The sequence below is a fragment of the Juglans microcarpa x Juglans regia genome, chromosome 3D, assembly GCF_004785595.1.
Source record: "Juglans microcarpa x Juglans regia isolate MS1-56 chromosome 3D, Jm3101_v1.0, whole genome shotgun sequence".
NCBI classification, from domain to species: domain Eukaryota; kingdom Viridiplantae; phylum Streptophyta; class Magnoliopsida; order Fagales; family Juglandaceae; genus Juglans; species Juglans microcarpa x Juglans regia.
The window spans coordinates 33,436,984-33,452,173 of NC_054598.1; the positions used below are offsets into that span (position 1 = coordinate 33,436,984).

The 15,190-nt window shown below is 36.1% G+C and overlaps 2 protein-coding genes across 2 annotated transcripts; one reads left to right on the forward strand and one right to left on the reverse strand.

Annotated features, from left to right (window-relative positions):
* Positions 1–4,352: 4,352 nt before the first annotated feature.
* Positions 4,353–8,944, reverse strand: LOC121256741 (G-type lectin S-receptor-like serine/threonine-protein kinase At5g24080). Its single transcript, XM_041157627.1, has 7 exons — positions 8,095–8,944; positions 7,848–7,880; positions 7,639–7,671; positions 7,483–7,518; positions 6,830–6,880; positions 5,890–5,928; positions 4,353–5,633 (listed from the first exon to the last, which is right to left on the reverse strand). The coding sequence occupies exons 1-7, from the start codon at positions 8,867–8,869 to the stop codon at positions 4,486–4,488; spliced, it is 2,115 nt and encodes a 704-aa protein (XP_041013561.1). The 5' UTR covers positions 8,870–8,944; the 3' UTR covers positions 4,353–4,485.
* A 166-nt stretch (positions 8,945–9,110) lies between these two features.
* On the forward strand, positions 9,111–11,435 carry LOC121255848 (rust resistance kinase Lr10-like). Its single transcript, XM_041156382.1, has 3 exons — positions 9,111–9,779; positions 10,098–10,130; positions 10,227–11,435. Exons 1-3 carry the CDS (start codon positions 9,149–9,151, stop codon positions 11,336–11,338), a joined length of 1,776 nt encoding a protein of 591 aa, XP_041012316.1. The 5' UTR covers positions 9,111–9,148; the 3' UTR covers positions 11,339–11,435.
* Positions 11,436–15,190: the final 3,755 nt, after the last annotated feature.

A 15,190-nucleotide genomic window follows, 5' to 3' on the forward strand; every position in this document is an offset into this window, starting at 1 on the left:
TCCCTCTCAGGTCTCCACTGTGCAAGGCAAGATGCAGCTGTGCTCCACCCAATACCCCCACGAAAGGACCACCGTGAGCCTTAGTCTCCAGCTGCCTTCTAGAGGCTACTCAACCAGCCGAGCACCAATCATCCTCTTTCGGAGCCCCTTCTCCCTCATATCCACTCTAGCCCGTGCGTACTAGCCATCCCCACCCCTGCTCCGCCATGCTTCGCCACACTCTACCATGACAGCTTTCTCCCCCACTCACCAACATGCCAGAGCTACCATCTCTTTCGCGAGAAACCCATTAGTAGGCCCACTGTCTCGCCCAGATCCGCCGCTGCCACCTTGCCCCGTCGCTGCTCTACCAATTTTGGCATCACCTCGGTGAGCCAAATCTGCCATGAGTTACTTTTTAGCTTCTGTTTATGTTTTATGTATTTGCTAACTGCTTTGTGTCCATCTACGTAGCGACGCACACGCTTGTCCAATGGTGGGACGCTATAGACCGACACGTGCTCTATCAACCTGTTTTGCCTGTATGCATTGTAAGTAATCTTTCGATGCGACCGCTTTGAGATTAAAATAATATTTTTACGTTAACATTTTTCTGCAGTCTGGTTGGTTGGACTGGGTCGAAGGCCTAGTGGAACGTTGAGAAAATTAAACTGTAGTTGAGGTTGGTTTGGGCCTTGGGCCAGAAACGGAGGATGGGAAAATGCGTGTAGTTGGTTTGTGTAACTGTGAAATTGTGATTGCTGTGATACTGTATGATGTTGTTTTGTATGATGAATGTTCTGCCATGTCATCCAATATCTATTTGTTATGCATTTGCATATATATCTTTATTAATATTTGTCTTGATTATTTAACTTTGTTGTGTTCTGCTATGTGGTGTGACTTGAAAACTGTGTCTTGGTAATATTTTCTATGTGTGCATGCGTTCACGACCCTAAGCCGAGATGGGGCATTATCTCGGTGGAGCTCGTCTGGTCACTCGGGAGCATAATAAACTAATGTGACGTGCCCTAGGTTGTTGTTAGGCGACAACGAGCTCTGACAAGATGATAACACTCTCGTGCCGACTCCATGTGTAACACCCCGTATTTCAGTGTATTTTTACTGAAGGATTATTTTTGATTGTTCAAAAATTTATCCTCTTATTTTAAAATTGGTTGGATTTTTAGTAAGTTTATTTCTATGATTTTAATTTGGTGAAAATTATTTTTTTATGTGCTTTCCAAATATTTATTTATTGTTATGCATTTAAATTGCTTTTAATATTTAAATTAATTACCGTGGGATTTAATTATTTCAATTTGACTTTACCATTACGTTTAAATTATTTTATTTAACTTGTGGTTTTAAAATCATCTCCGTTGGATCATTTTTGTGACCCAAGTTATGAGGATTGGACCTCATTTCTTTTCCCTCCTTTTTTCTTTCCTTCCTTTTTCTTTTCTTTCTTTTCTTTTTCTTCTTTATTTCCTCTCCTTCCCACGCACTCCTTCTCCCTCCCTCTCTCTCCGTCCGTTCTTCCTCACCGCCCAGCCCGCCGCCGTCGCGCCGCCGTGCGCGACACCGCCCAGCCGACCAGCTCCCCCTCCCTCCGGCGACCTCACCTCCCAAATCTCAGCCCCTACCTCGCCGCCGGTAGCCCACACGCCCCCCACGAAGCCGCGGGCCACCTTCACGCCAGCGCCGCCGTGAGCCGGCGGTGGCCCTCACCGCCCAGCCCATTAGCTTCCCCAGCCGCCGGCGACCTCACCCCACCAACCTCACCTCCATCCGTGCCGCCGTTAACCACCAGTAGCTCTTCGAAGCCGCGGCACTCTTTCCGCCGTTGCGCCGCCGTCGCACCACCATTGGCCACCATCTTCCTACCACTTCATCCCCGACCTCTTGGCAACCCATTGGACCCAACCCCACCTCCGATCCGTCACCGGTGAAGCTCCACCAACTACATTTCCGATTTGGGCATTTTGGTCTTCTACCGCCCATTCCGCCGCCACCCACGGCAAACCACCACCACCATTGGCTTCACCGACCTCTCTAGGCCCTACCCTACCATTTTTGGGTCTTCGTTTGTCCTCGTTGAAAAGTGGGTATCTGTGACCCACGGCCACAGTGTATTTTACACTGTGGTGTTGCTCAGAAATCACCACTTGCAACTTCGAGATCCTCCGGAAATTATTATATTGCACTGTAAGTATTTTCCTTAAAGAACTTTCGTGATTTAAATATATTTTTGCACTAACACATATTATCTGTGAATTGGTTGGTATTGCCGGACTGAGTCCGAGGAGTTTCGGGGGTCGGATGGATTGTGGACGGAGTTGTGTGTTTGTTTGCATTATGAATTGTGGTTGTTGGTTATGACTTGTTCACGTACATCGCATATTGCATGCATGATCATGTTTGTAAAGAAAACTGGGTTTTCGCATGATTGCATACATGTTCATGTGTTTATTGGAAATTGGATTTTCATATGAGTAAAAGGAAAAGAGATTGTAGGGATGGTGGTAAGCAGGGATGGTGGTTGTGTCCCGCCTGTGATTCCCGCCTACAGTGCTCTGTTAAGTATTCATTGTGTGTAAAGGAACTGTAGGGATGGTGGTAAGCAGGGATGGTGGTAGAGTCCCGCCTGTGATTCCCGCCTACGGTGCACGCGATAGGGATGGTGGTAAGCAGGGATGGTGGTTGTGTCCCGCCTGTGATTCCCGCCTACGGTGCACGCGGTAGGGATGGTGGTAAGCAGGGACGGTGGTAGAGTCCCGCCTGCGATTCCCGCCTACAGTGACCGATAAATGGATTGTTTGTGTGAATCATTTTATGGGAAAATGTTTTACGGATATTTTGGGCCAAAATGAGATTTTTGGCGTGTGTTGGAAATAATCATTTTTCTGGGAAAAAATGATATTTTATGGCTAAATATATTTTGCTATATTGTTGGTTGCATTAATGTATTTTTATCCCGAGAATTGTTTGGTTTATACTTACCTGTGGTACCATTTTATGGTATCGCAGATTTTGATGCAGATGATGATGACGAGCCTTAGCTTGGCTCCGTTGGAGGAGTGATCTGGGATTGCTCCTGTTTAGTGAGTTATGTGTTTTTATCAATTTATGTATTTACCTTTTGTATTATATTTGGGATGACTGTATATTTATTTTTTTAAAGATAAATTGTGTTAAATATTTGTATTTAAATTTTGGTACTTATTTGACTATCCGCTGCGTTATTTTATTTGTACACTGTTGCATGTACACACACTGGCACTTCGTTGGGATGTGTGACCGTGTTGTCACCATCCTGACGTCACGATTCCCTTGTTTTTTTTGTACGTGGGAGTCGGGGCGTCACATCATGGCCCCTTGGGGCATCACTCATTATGAAGTCATACGCATGGTCTTTACTCCTGGTATGACGAAGGGAGCCAGGATTTACGGATGGTCCCTATGGGACACCATGGTGTACACTAAAATAAATAGTTATGTTTGGGCCAAAATGGGGTTTTTGGCGTGTGTTGATCAAAATGTGTCTTTTTCGGGAAATTGGTGGATTTGTTCTTGCATGTTCTACTGTGGGGCTATGGATATGTTGGTTGCATGAATATGTTTTAATCTCTTGAATGTTGTTTCATTACTTACTTCCTGAGATTTCATAATCTTACGGTGGTGTTTCCACCTGCGGTTTCGTTTATGGAACCATAGTCTTCAATGCAGTGGTTGGGTTTGAGCACGATGAAACGACCCCACCCGAGGAGTGGCGACTTGGAGTATTCATAGTTGTGACTAGAGAGATATTTGCAATTATTTTTCTTTATCAGTTGGATAACTGTAATAATTTTGTGAGGAATATTCGATTGGGTTGTAGACTTTTAACTTTCTGGTACATAGCTTGAAACTGCCTTCAAAATTTTTCCACTGCATATATTTATCATGTACACATATTGCATGTTCACACATTCTTGCACTTTGTGATAGGGTGTGTGACCTGATTGGCCTTCACCCGGTGTCGCAACGCCTAACAAATCACACGTGGGGGTCAAGGATGCCACATATATATATAGTGCTATATTTTGTAAATGGGGTGGAGCTGTGAGGTGATTGCATCTAACTCTCTTAATAATAGTTGTTCTATGATATGCTAGTATACTTAGCTAGCCCAAAATTAGTCTACACATGCATTTATATAAGTGTGACTGAATTATATTGATTGGTCCCATAGAATATGCAAAATTCAACAAACTAGTAGAGACAACCAATGAGAATTGAATATTAACGCCATACCTTGTCGAAAATTATCTAAAAACCCATTCAATAGTTTAGCATAATCAAATTGAATCCATAAATAAATGAAAAAAGGATGAAAGAATGCTAACACTTATTTGTTGCATATATAATAATATGAAGAACATTTGAACTATCAAGTATGAGAAATTGCCATCCTTGGTTAGGGCGACTAGCTTTTTTATGCAGGTAAATCAACAAACTAACATATCATTTAAATTGCATTGGCAATTGTGTATATTGACTCGATTCGCTTGATTGAATTGATGACCAAGACTGATTTGAACTTTCTTCAATGTCCAGTTGTATGTATCTCTCTGATAATGACAAGAAAGGCTTCGGAGGTATTTGTAAACATTCAATGTCTTCTTCAAGCATCTCTATGACTTTTTTCATTGAAGGACGATCATTAGGCTTCATTTGTATACACCATAATGCAACTATGATCATCTTCTTAGTCATTTTCTTTTCCTCCTCTGTGGAATCTTCTATTTCTATGCCATTTTCATTGCTCAATTGGTCATAGACACAAGTAGGGAAGTAGGTTTCACTAGAATGATCTGCAAATGTATTCAAGTTCCTTCGTCTACCTGTCATGTCCATCAACAACATTCCAAAACTATAAACATCGGCTTTGTATGAGATGCGCCCAATATTTTGATAGCACAACTCAGGAGCCATGTATCCTAATGTCCCCCTTACAGCAGTCAAAGAAACAATGCTATCATCTGTTGAAAAAAGTCTTGCCAAGCCAAAGTCTGAGACCTTAGGTGTAAAATCCTCGTCGAGAAGAATGTTGTGAGGCTTGATATCGAAATGCAAAATTTGCATTTCACAACCTTCGTGTAAATATTTAATGCCACGAGCTACTCCAAGAGCAATGTCATGCATTTTTTCAAAGCTTAGAAGAATTCTTCCTTCTTGTGAAAAAATGTATTTATTGAGAGATCCATTGGACATGAATTCATACACAAGAGCACGCTTTGATCCTTCAACGCAAAAGCCAATGAGTTGCACTATATTAACATGGTGAATTGTTCCAATGGTAGCAACTTCGCTGATAAATTCTTGGCCATTAGCTTTGGATTTTCCTAACATTTTTACGGCTACATGTCGGCCACTTCGAAGTGTTCCTTTAAAGACAGTGCCATAACCACCTTCACCCAGTTTATCCTTAAAACCTTTGGTCATCTTCTTTACTTCTGAGTAAGAGTACCTTATTGGCATGAGGTCATTGTGTTTTTGCAAAAATTCTTCAACAGCGTTATACATTGATAAATGTCTCCTACGCCACTTATATATCAAGAATGCAAGCACAAATGGAGTCGCCAATATAACTTTTGCTCCATGGTATAGTCCTATATATGGTATGGCATCACCGAAATAGATCATATATAAGAGAAGAAATGATCAGTAGTTGCACAACTATAAAAAATTGATCTTGTAACAAATTAAGCATAGTAACTATTAGTTTTTTCTGTCAAAAACTCATTAATGTTTGCCATTGCGTTTATTTCCATTCTTCATAGCCTAAAGAATGATGTGCTAAAAATGTAGTCAAAAAATAAAAGTAAAAATAATGAAGACCACAAGCAAGCTGGTGCAGGTTCTTACCGAAGTCGATGAGAATAATCATTAGTTGGACTGAAAGTACTGCATGAATATGAAAGGATAATCTAAGTAATGATCAAGAGACTTGGACAAATTTAAGTTCAAGGCATAAGAAAATTGCATAAATAAGTGTCCCCCAGGGCTATATATGCCGAAGAAGAAATAAAGAAATAACTAACATGTATGTATGTGTGTGTGTATGTATATATATATATATATACAGTGTCGGCTCAATGGTAAGGTCATTTAGGCCATTTCCTAAGGCCCCATCCTACGTAAGGCCCCCAAAAATTAAAAATGAGATTTTTAAAAAAAATGAAAAAAAAAATCATTTCATTAAATAAAATTTTAAATAATTTATACTAAATTTAATATTTAATACAATGAATTTATTTTTTTTATAAGTAATACAATGAATTATTTATATTTTAAATATTTTTTTAAGATTTTGTTAAATTGAGACACAAAATCTGCATTGAGACCTTATTTTAAGTTGTTGTTGTAATATAAATTCACAAAAAATGTATTTAAAGATTTTAAATAAAATCTTATTTTATTGAAAATTATGAAAATATTTCATATAATAATTTATATTTCATTGTATTATAAGCACAAATGAATCACTTAAATTTTGTCTTAGGCCTCAATTTGTATTGAGCCGCCCCTATATATATATATATATAAATAAATAAACTAAAATCTCTAGAATTAAATGTCTAGGCTTGCTTTAAATTGAGTTGAGCTCGATTCTATATATGCCAGCTTGTCGATGTTCTTGAGCTATCCTATGGGTAGACACTTCAGTATATCCTAGCTCAACTTGGATAATCATCATATATAGGACACAACCCATCCAATTCTTCTAGGTCATTAATTCATGTCATGCCTTTCAATCATATATCCTTCAAACAACATGATTTTAATTTATCGATAGAAACCTCGCCTCTGTCCCTAAAATATAAATCACGTTTGATCTGACGACGGACTTCATCTCCTGCATTAATGATGAAGAGAAGAAGAATATAAGGCATTTGGAAACTCTAAATCAATCAGCTTTCTATTAAAAGTGTCATTAATAGCATTATTTGTTATACTTTCCTTGAAAGTCATGTCAAAAAAATAAACGTCTTCAATTTCTAAGTGCTAGAACTGCTTAATATCACGCTTAACACTATTAACGCTATATATGAATGATACCGCAAGGGATTCAGTTTTTTTTTTATAACTGTTTTGAATTATATATGGACATAATTAATGTCTCAGTACAGGATGTTTTTTCATTATTGGTTGCGTCCTTATTTTGTACAGTTTTTTTTTTCTTTCCTTGTCGTATATATATAATTCACTTACTTGTACATTAAAAAATGAAAAGATTAAGGTGTCGTTTGGATTCGAAGATAAGTTAAGATGGATTATGAATAATAGTGAGATAGGTTGTGAATAATAGTGAGATTTGTGAGTTAAAATTGTTGAATAGTAGTGAAATGAATTGAGATGAGTTGAGATGAATTGTGAATAGAAACGAGACCTAAAAAATAATAATAAACTGAATAAGAAAAATAATAAGAAAAATAAAAGAGAGTTATGAATTCTTACCGCGGTCTGTCTGTGGTAAAAACTTTTCTCCAATAGCTACGATGACAAAAATATTAACAAAACTTATTAATAAGCGAAAAGCTGACTTAAATAATTAATTTTAAGAGTCTATGGAATGATTTAATAAATTCTTTTTGAGAAAGAGATTAACCTCACCCTCATATAAAGTACGTAGTATGGCGTGGAATCCTGTTAATTTGACAAAGAAAAGAATATATAGATGTTACATATATGGTACCTTAATTAGAAATCAACTTATAAACATCAAAGCGATTATATATAATTTATGTGAAACTAAATTTTATTTATGTCAGTATCACAGCATATATATAGAGAGAGATTAAAAATAAAATAAAAAACCTCACCTTTGTATAGCCAAAATAGTTCTTTAGGGAGTCCTGGTTTGACAAAAATGAAAAAAAAAAAAAAAGAATAACGTTAGCGTTCGGAAACTTCAATCAATATTAATATTTAAGTACTTGTTATTATTTATATATAGCTACTATTACTCTCTCTCTTTCCCTTTTTTACCCACAAATGTTAGCTTCGTTGTGTATTTCAACATAAATAATATTCGATTAGAAATTGGAGCAGTACGCATTCTTTACTCACCAATACATGGTCCCACGTCGCTGCAAGGAACCCGTTTGCCAGTACACATATCTGTACAATAAAAATTGGACCATCTAAGCTGAAAACCATAGGCCAATATGTTGTGGTAGTCTGTACAGGAAAAGTTTCTTTGATCATGATCTGGTAATAGGCCTTGCTCCGATGTCCAAACAATCTGCTCTACTTGGCATGATTCATCCACAATATCGCTTGCTTTCGTCCAGCCATATGTAACATAAGCAAACGCCAGCTTGGATTGGGTCAAATTAGGAGAGTTTGAAGAAAACACTCCACTCTCAAAGCAACTAGATTTGTTCAGATAGATCCCAGGAATATTCATTGGTTTTTCACACATCAAAAAAGCCACTGCACTCGTGTTCGGATCACTCTCTGACAGATAATATTGAGAATGGGATGCTAAGAAATTGTAGTCATTAAGAAAATAATGAGGGATAGAGGAGTAATTATCCTTCTGAATACCCGAGTCCACAACTCGTATTGCTTGGTTACTGTAATCAATTTCCTGTACGTAATATTTTCCGGCAAATAAGTATAGCACAGCTTGATTGTCCTCACATGATAGATTATACCTTCGGTGGCCGCAGTTTGCTGGCTGGTCTCTCAATCGAAACGGATAACTTATGTTGTGGATATTGCCGCAGGAGGTAGCACAGTGATCACTGTCCTTAGCGCCGCAAGTTTGATGGACTAGCAGTATAAGTAGAACAAAAACGGCGGTGAGTCCTGCAGGGAGGGACATGACACCTCTCGTCATTGAGAGAGAGAGAGAGAGAGAGAGAGAGAGAGAGAACCAGGAAAGGGGCTTATGAATTTATGAGAGAGGGAAATTAAAGTATCCACCGCTGTAATATATAGGTGTATACTTAGATAAAGTGAACTAAACAGATACAAAATATTTAGGCGTAATTTAGGCGTAAGCACATGCGTCACATAAAATGTGACTCCCACTACTAGACCAATAATGGCTATATATAATTAATTAGATAAAGTGAATTAAACAGATATACAAAATATTTGCTTATAAGAAAAGGCAATGATGATCATCTCCTACTTCTTCTTGTTTGTCGTAATTTTCATCTTACCCACCCACGTACAAGGCCAAAATCATGAGTGTGCTGATTCATTACGGTGTGGAGGCCGCGGCCCAGCCGTCCGATTTCCTTTCCGACTTAAAGACCGACACCCAGACCACTGTGGCTTTCGTCCGGGGTTTCTTCTATCCTGCACTGATAAAAACCAAACGGTGCTCGACCTACAGGTTTCAGTAAAACTGTTTGTCGAAAACATTGACTACAAATCTCAGAGAATCCAGTTGTATCATCCTGATCGTTGCTTTCCAAGAGACATTCGGCATCTCAATTTATCTTCCTCGCCTTTCCAGTTCACAACAGATCAATATCACGACCCTTTACTTGACTATGCCTTTTTCAATTGTTCCCGTAAAAAAACAGAAGAAGAAGATTATAAATACAGTACTCGGATCTCTTGTCTTAGTGGCCCTACGCACCAAGTTCATGCCTTGGCTTATGAAGATTCCATCACCCGCTTTCCCTTACCTCCTTGTATAAGGATTTATAACGTCAGATCGATTCCATCTGATTTGGTATCCAACGATGTCTCAACTATTTGCATGCATTGGTCCAGATCATCATATGAAGCGAAAGGTATGCATCCTATTCTATCTAATTTCTGCATTAACGAAATTGTAGTTTTGCACCAAAGAAATATGAAATTAAATATAATATATATATATATATATATATATATATACACACACACATATATTGAAGGGTTTTATCATGAATTAATGTTATTCCTAAAATTTGGAATTAGGAAACTAAATTTAGAAAACAATAATAAATAAAAAACACGATGCCGGTTGTGAATTAATGTCATAAGCATGATGAGAATTTGATATGTTCTCTCTCTTTTGTAATGATCATAAGCATGATGAGAATCTGATATGTTAAAACATTTCGCAGGTAAATCAAAAAAAACAAAACTAGTCACCGCTGGTAAGTTGTCCCTTGGCTATATGGCATTTCATCATGCATGGGGCAAGATCATGGGATATGGGACTTCTTGATCACTCACGATTGTTCAATATGCAGGTGCCGTCCTAGGTTCATTTCTTGTACTACTGGTGGTCTTTGGTCTCCAACGTCTCTATATTAATGATATGGTAGAAAAAGAATATCGGGCAAAGATTGAAAAGTTCTTGGAGGATTATAGAAATTTCAAGCCAACGAGATACTCGTATGCTGATATTAAAAAGATTACAAATCAATTTGCTGAGAAGTTGGGCCAAGGAGCATACGGTACAGTATTCAAAGGAAAACTTTCCAATCAAATTCATGTTGCCGTGAAGATCCTGAACAACAGTTCCGAGGAAAATGGTGAAGAATTCATAAATGAAGTGGGAATAATGGGTAGAATACACCATGTTAATGTGGTTCGCCTTGTTGGCTTTTGTGCTGATGGATTTAGGCGAGCACTAGTTTATGAGTTTTTATCAAATTACTCCCTAGAGAAGTTCATAAATGTCAAGAACCGTTTTCTTGGATGGAAAAAGTTGCAAGATATTGCTATCGGAGTTGCAAAAGGAATTGAATATCTTCACCAAGGATGTGACCACCAAATCCTCCATTTTGACATCAAACCCCACAATGTTTTGCTTGACCATAACTTTAATCCAAAAATTTCTGATTTTGGTCTTGCAAAATTGTGTTCCAAGGATCAGAGTGTAGTATCTATGACTACAGGCAGGGGGACCATGGGGTACATTGCACCCGAAGTGTTCTCTAGGAATTTTGGGAATGTGTCATATAAAGCAGATGTTTATAGTTTTGGAATGTTATTACTTGAAATTGTTGGAGGGAAGAGAAATGTTGATGTCACAGTGGAAAACACTAGCAAGGTTTATTTTCCAGAATGGATTTATAATCTTTTAGACCAAAAAGAAGAGCTAAGAGTCTTTATTGAAGATGATGGAGATACTAAAATTGTAGAGAAACTTGCAATTGTGGGACTCTGGTGCATACAATGGCACCCAATGGATCGCCCTTCCATGAAACTTGTAGTTCAAATGTTGGAAGGAGAAGGAGATCATAAATTAATCATGCCTCCTAATCCTTTTGCTTCCTCAAGCCCGACAAGAATCCAAGCACGGAAGCCTACCACGCGTTTAGGTCAAGAGTTGGAGGTTATCCCAGAATTAGATTAAGTATAATTGTTTACAGTTTGTTTTGAAATCTTGTTGTAGTTGACCATTATTACTTTTGATTTTGCGATCGTAAAGGGATTCAAGGTTGTTTCTTTTATATGAACATGATATGATCATATTTGTTTTAAATAAAATCTAGTCGTTTGGAAGACATAAAAGACTCAAATGATCAAGTGAAACACTTCGTACTGGCCGGTTTGCAAGTTGAAAGGTTCAGGGTCAATGCAACCATGTGTCCCGTGTTTGATAGGTTAATTAATTACTAATGATATACACAATATATTTTATAATATATGTTATAATATAAGAATATTGCAATTGAATTGTCCATGAAGTTTTCAGTGCGCGCTATTCAATTGCAACTTCATTGTGCGGTAGGTTTTCATGAAATTGTAATTTCTTATATATATATATATATATATATATATATATATATATATATATATCATTCAGTAAGTTTTTCTATAGAAGAAGATTTTGGAATAAATAAACCTGGCGACCGTTAGAGCCTCAGCCTAGCTAGTATTTAACCATATAAAAGAAATTTACTAAACCCTTAATGTTGGTCAAAATTTTTAGATAAACATATGTGAAATAGTACTTATATACTACTATAAGGTGGGGTTCAGATAGTGAGATGAGATGGTTTTAGATGAAAGTTGAAAGTTGAATAAAATATTATTATAATATTATTTTTTAATATTATTATCGTTTTGAGATTTGAAAAAGTTAAATTGTTTATTATATTTTGTATAAAAATTTAAAAAAATTGTAATAATAAAATGAGATGAGATGAGTTGAGATAGTTTTGTATCCAACTTATAAATAAGTTCAAACTCACTCAAAAAAAAAAAATACTGTTCATAAACATAAACATAAAATTATATAATTTGATGATAAAAAATTCTAACTCGACTTGTGTTTGAATAAAATTATACAAATAAAATTTGATCATCCACCACTAGCTGAAGGCAAATCGCGTACGTAAGAAATTCAATTTGTTAATACAACCTTATAAATTCCTAACATTTTCCAAGTAACTCCATTGTTGGTGCTGGTTTTTCTAGTGGTAGATTTGTAGTCAAGTCATGTTAAACCCTTCAAATAATTGGTTAATTTGCAAGTCAAATCATATTCACTTGCAACGATTGCATTGGGCGGTGGCTCTATTAATTGCTTCAAGACTATCTCAGTGGAAAATATGACAATCACGATCAGTGCGATTATTTTATGGCGTTATCTATATATTAGGCTTTGAAATCGTAATTCCTATATATCATTCGGTAAATTTTTCTATATGCTATACCACTTGATCTTTTCTATTGAAGAAGATTTTGGAATTGGCGAATCTTAGAGAGCCTCCGCCTAGCTAGTCAGTATTTAACTAATTAATGTGCTCAATTGCTAATAAATATAATAAAAGGAAACTAGCCCATTTCAAAACCACTAGATGAACATAAGCTGGCTATTAAAGTTAATTTAATTCATTTACCAAATCGTTTGGTGGTAAATGTAAAGTCATGATCGATAATTGCTCCATTAATACTGGTGCTGATTTTTCTAATCAATGGCTGGACATCTTCTTCAAGCCCATGGCTTGCTTAATTAATCAAAACACGACTTTCCAAATTTAATGACTTGACCATCCACGCTATGACTTTTCAGTGCACAACTTTTCAAATTTAATGACTTGACCATCCATGCTAAAATCTGGCTGGTGTAAATTAATATTGCAAATGGTAGAAGACAAGCCCCTTGACATCGAAAGAGATAATAACATCCCAGAAATCTGAATGGCAAGAATTGGTAGGCCACATAATCAACATCTCATATATAGAAGATGGGATCATGGACATTGAAAAGATCACAGCGTCATTCCAGCAGACTACTTGCACTAAAGTCTGTCGATGTTTGTAGATCGATTTAAGGTCTAATCAACATCAGAAAAGATGACCCACATAAAAGACTTATCTCCTAAAGAATTGTTTAATTTAGTCCTCACATGGATTCATGTTGATTATCAATATAATTGGTAATCATCGGCGCATTGCATTATATATATTATGTGCTCATATAAAATACTAGAGGTTAGATAAGGATGTTGATGTCTAAGCTGATACAAAATTTGAACACAAAATATAATTAACATGTAGGGCTGAAAGAATGAAACTATATGAGTATCATAAAACATTCATCTGCAGTAGTGGCCGAGAAGGATTTCGACAATTGATAGGGCATGTAGCCTTCACAAAAATAACTTATTATGCAGAGGAGATTGTATAAAGTAAAAACCCCTTTTTTTTTTCTTTTTACTTTTTTGAGAATTTCAAACTCTTGGATGATGTTTTTATAAGGTTGTGAATGATGTATAACAAGGAGACTGTTACCCCCGTGGTATTTTTCTTTTAGGGGCTGCAACCAATAAGAAATAAATAAATTATTCCTAAACAAAAAATGTAACTTGATAGTAAACTCAAGTTATGTTTGAATAAAATTAGATTATCCACGACCCCTAAAGTCAAACCATGCACGTATGAATTCAATTTGTTTACGCACCCTTATAAATCCCAACAGTTTCCAAGAGATTTCCTAGATATCGATAGGTCATAGAAAACATGCTTTAGTACTATTGGTGTTTTTTTCAAGTCAATGGACATCTTCTTCACATCTACCGCCTACTTAATTTATCAGTGCACGGCATTTCAAATTTAATGACTTGACTATCAACGTCATGACTTTTCTTCATTTTAGTTTAGATCGATAATCTTAATCTACATTACTGGTGGAGGTCCTCTCCATGGTGGAGCAGGAAGTCAAGATTATTTAAGTTTTCTTCTACCACAAGCACATGACTTTGACTACCTCGTACGTGTAGTGATCACCAACCAAATTACTTGTTCATGGAGATATTATCCAAAGGGGGTATAAAATCTTCCAATGTAATTATATATATATATATATTTATATGAAATTAACATAAAATTATAATTTCAAGGTACTGTTAGTTATATATATTCAATTAACGAATTTTGGATTAACCAATAGTACTGAACAAAGTACCAAAATAATTATTAAAAAAAAAAAAAGGTGAGAAAGCATCATTTATGTATTGTTATTTATTAAGCTTAAATTAAACCAGCTTCTTGCATGCTTTGGATCATTAAATTATAATTTACAGTTAGTAATTAGTGAATTTAAATATAATTGTATTATTTTAAACACTGTAAATATCCCCTTTTTTAAATTTATTGACCTGACTTCTTTTTTCACTGGAGTCAACATTGATTTGGACTTAATGATCATGGGACGCGGATTGGCCGGTTCTTCTTCTAAAAATAATATATTTACGTATTCAAAACGCGCCATATCATCCTTTCCATGTTCAAGGGCGGAACTTGAAAATCTGTTTTGAGAGGCCAAGTTAAAGAAATAATAATAATTAGGGGATAAATACTAATTTTTATATAGTCTATTTATAAAAAAGTCTTTCAAAATTTAATTTTTGTCAAATTCTGAAAATTATTTAAAATCTATTTCTTTCTTTATATTTGTTATTAATTTAAAATCTAAAAGAGTTGGTACGTGTGATATGGATATTTATTAGTCAAATTACTTACTTAATCAGACCTAGCTAGCTAATTGCTTGAGTTCATCAATTCCTATTACTCGTTAGATCACATGATGGGGATCGATACGTGTTCTTTGTATCCTAGCTATTATGATATACGTATTTTAATCCAAATTAAACTCTAGTACTCAATCAACAGGGACTAGTCCAATAATATAAGAGTTAGAAAGATTAATATATCATGAAAATAAATCATCCCTCACGATCGGTAATGATTTTAAATA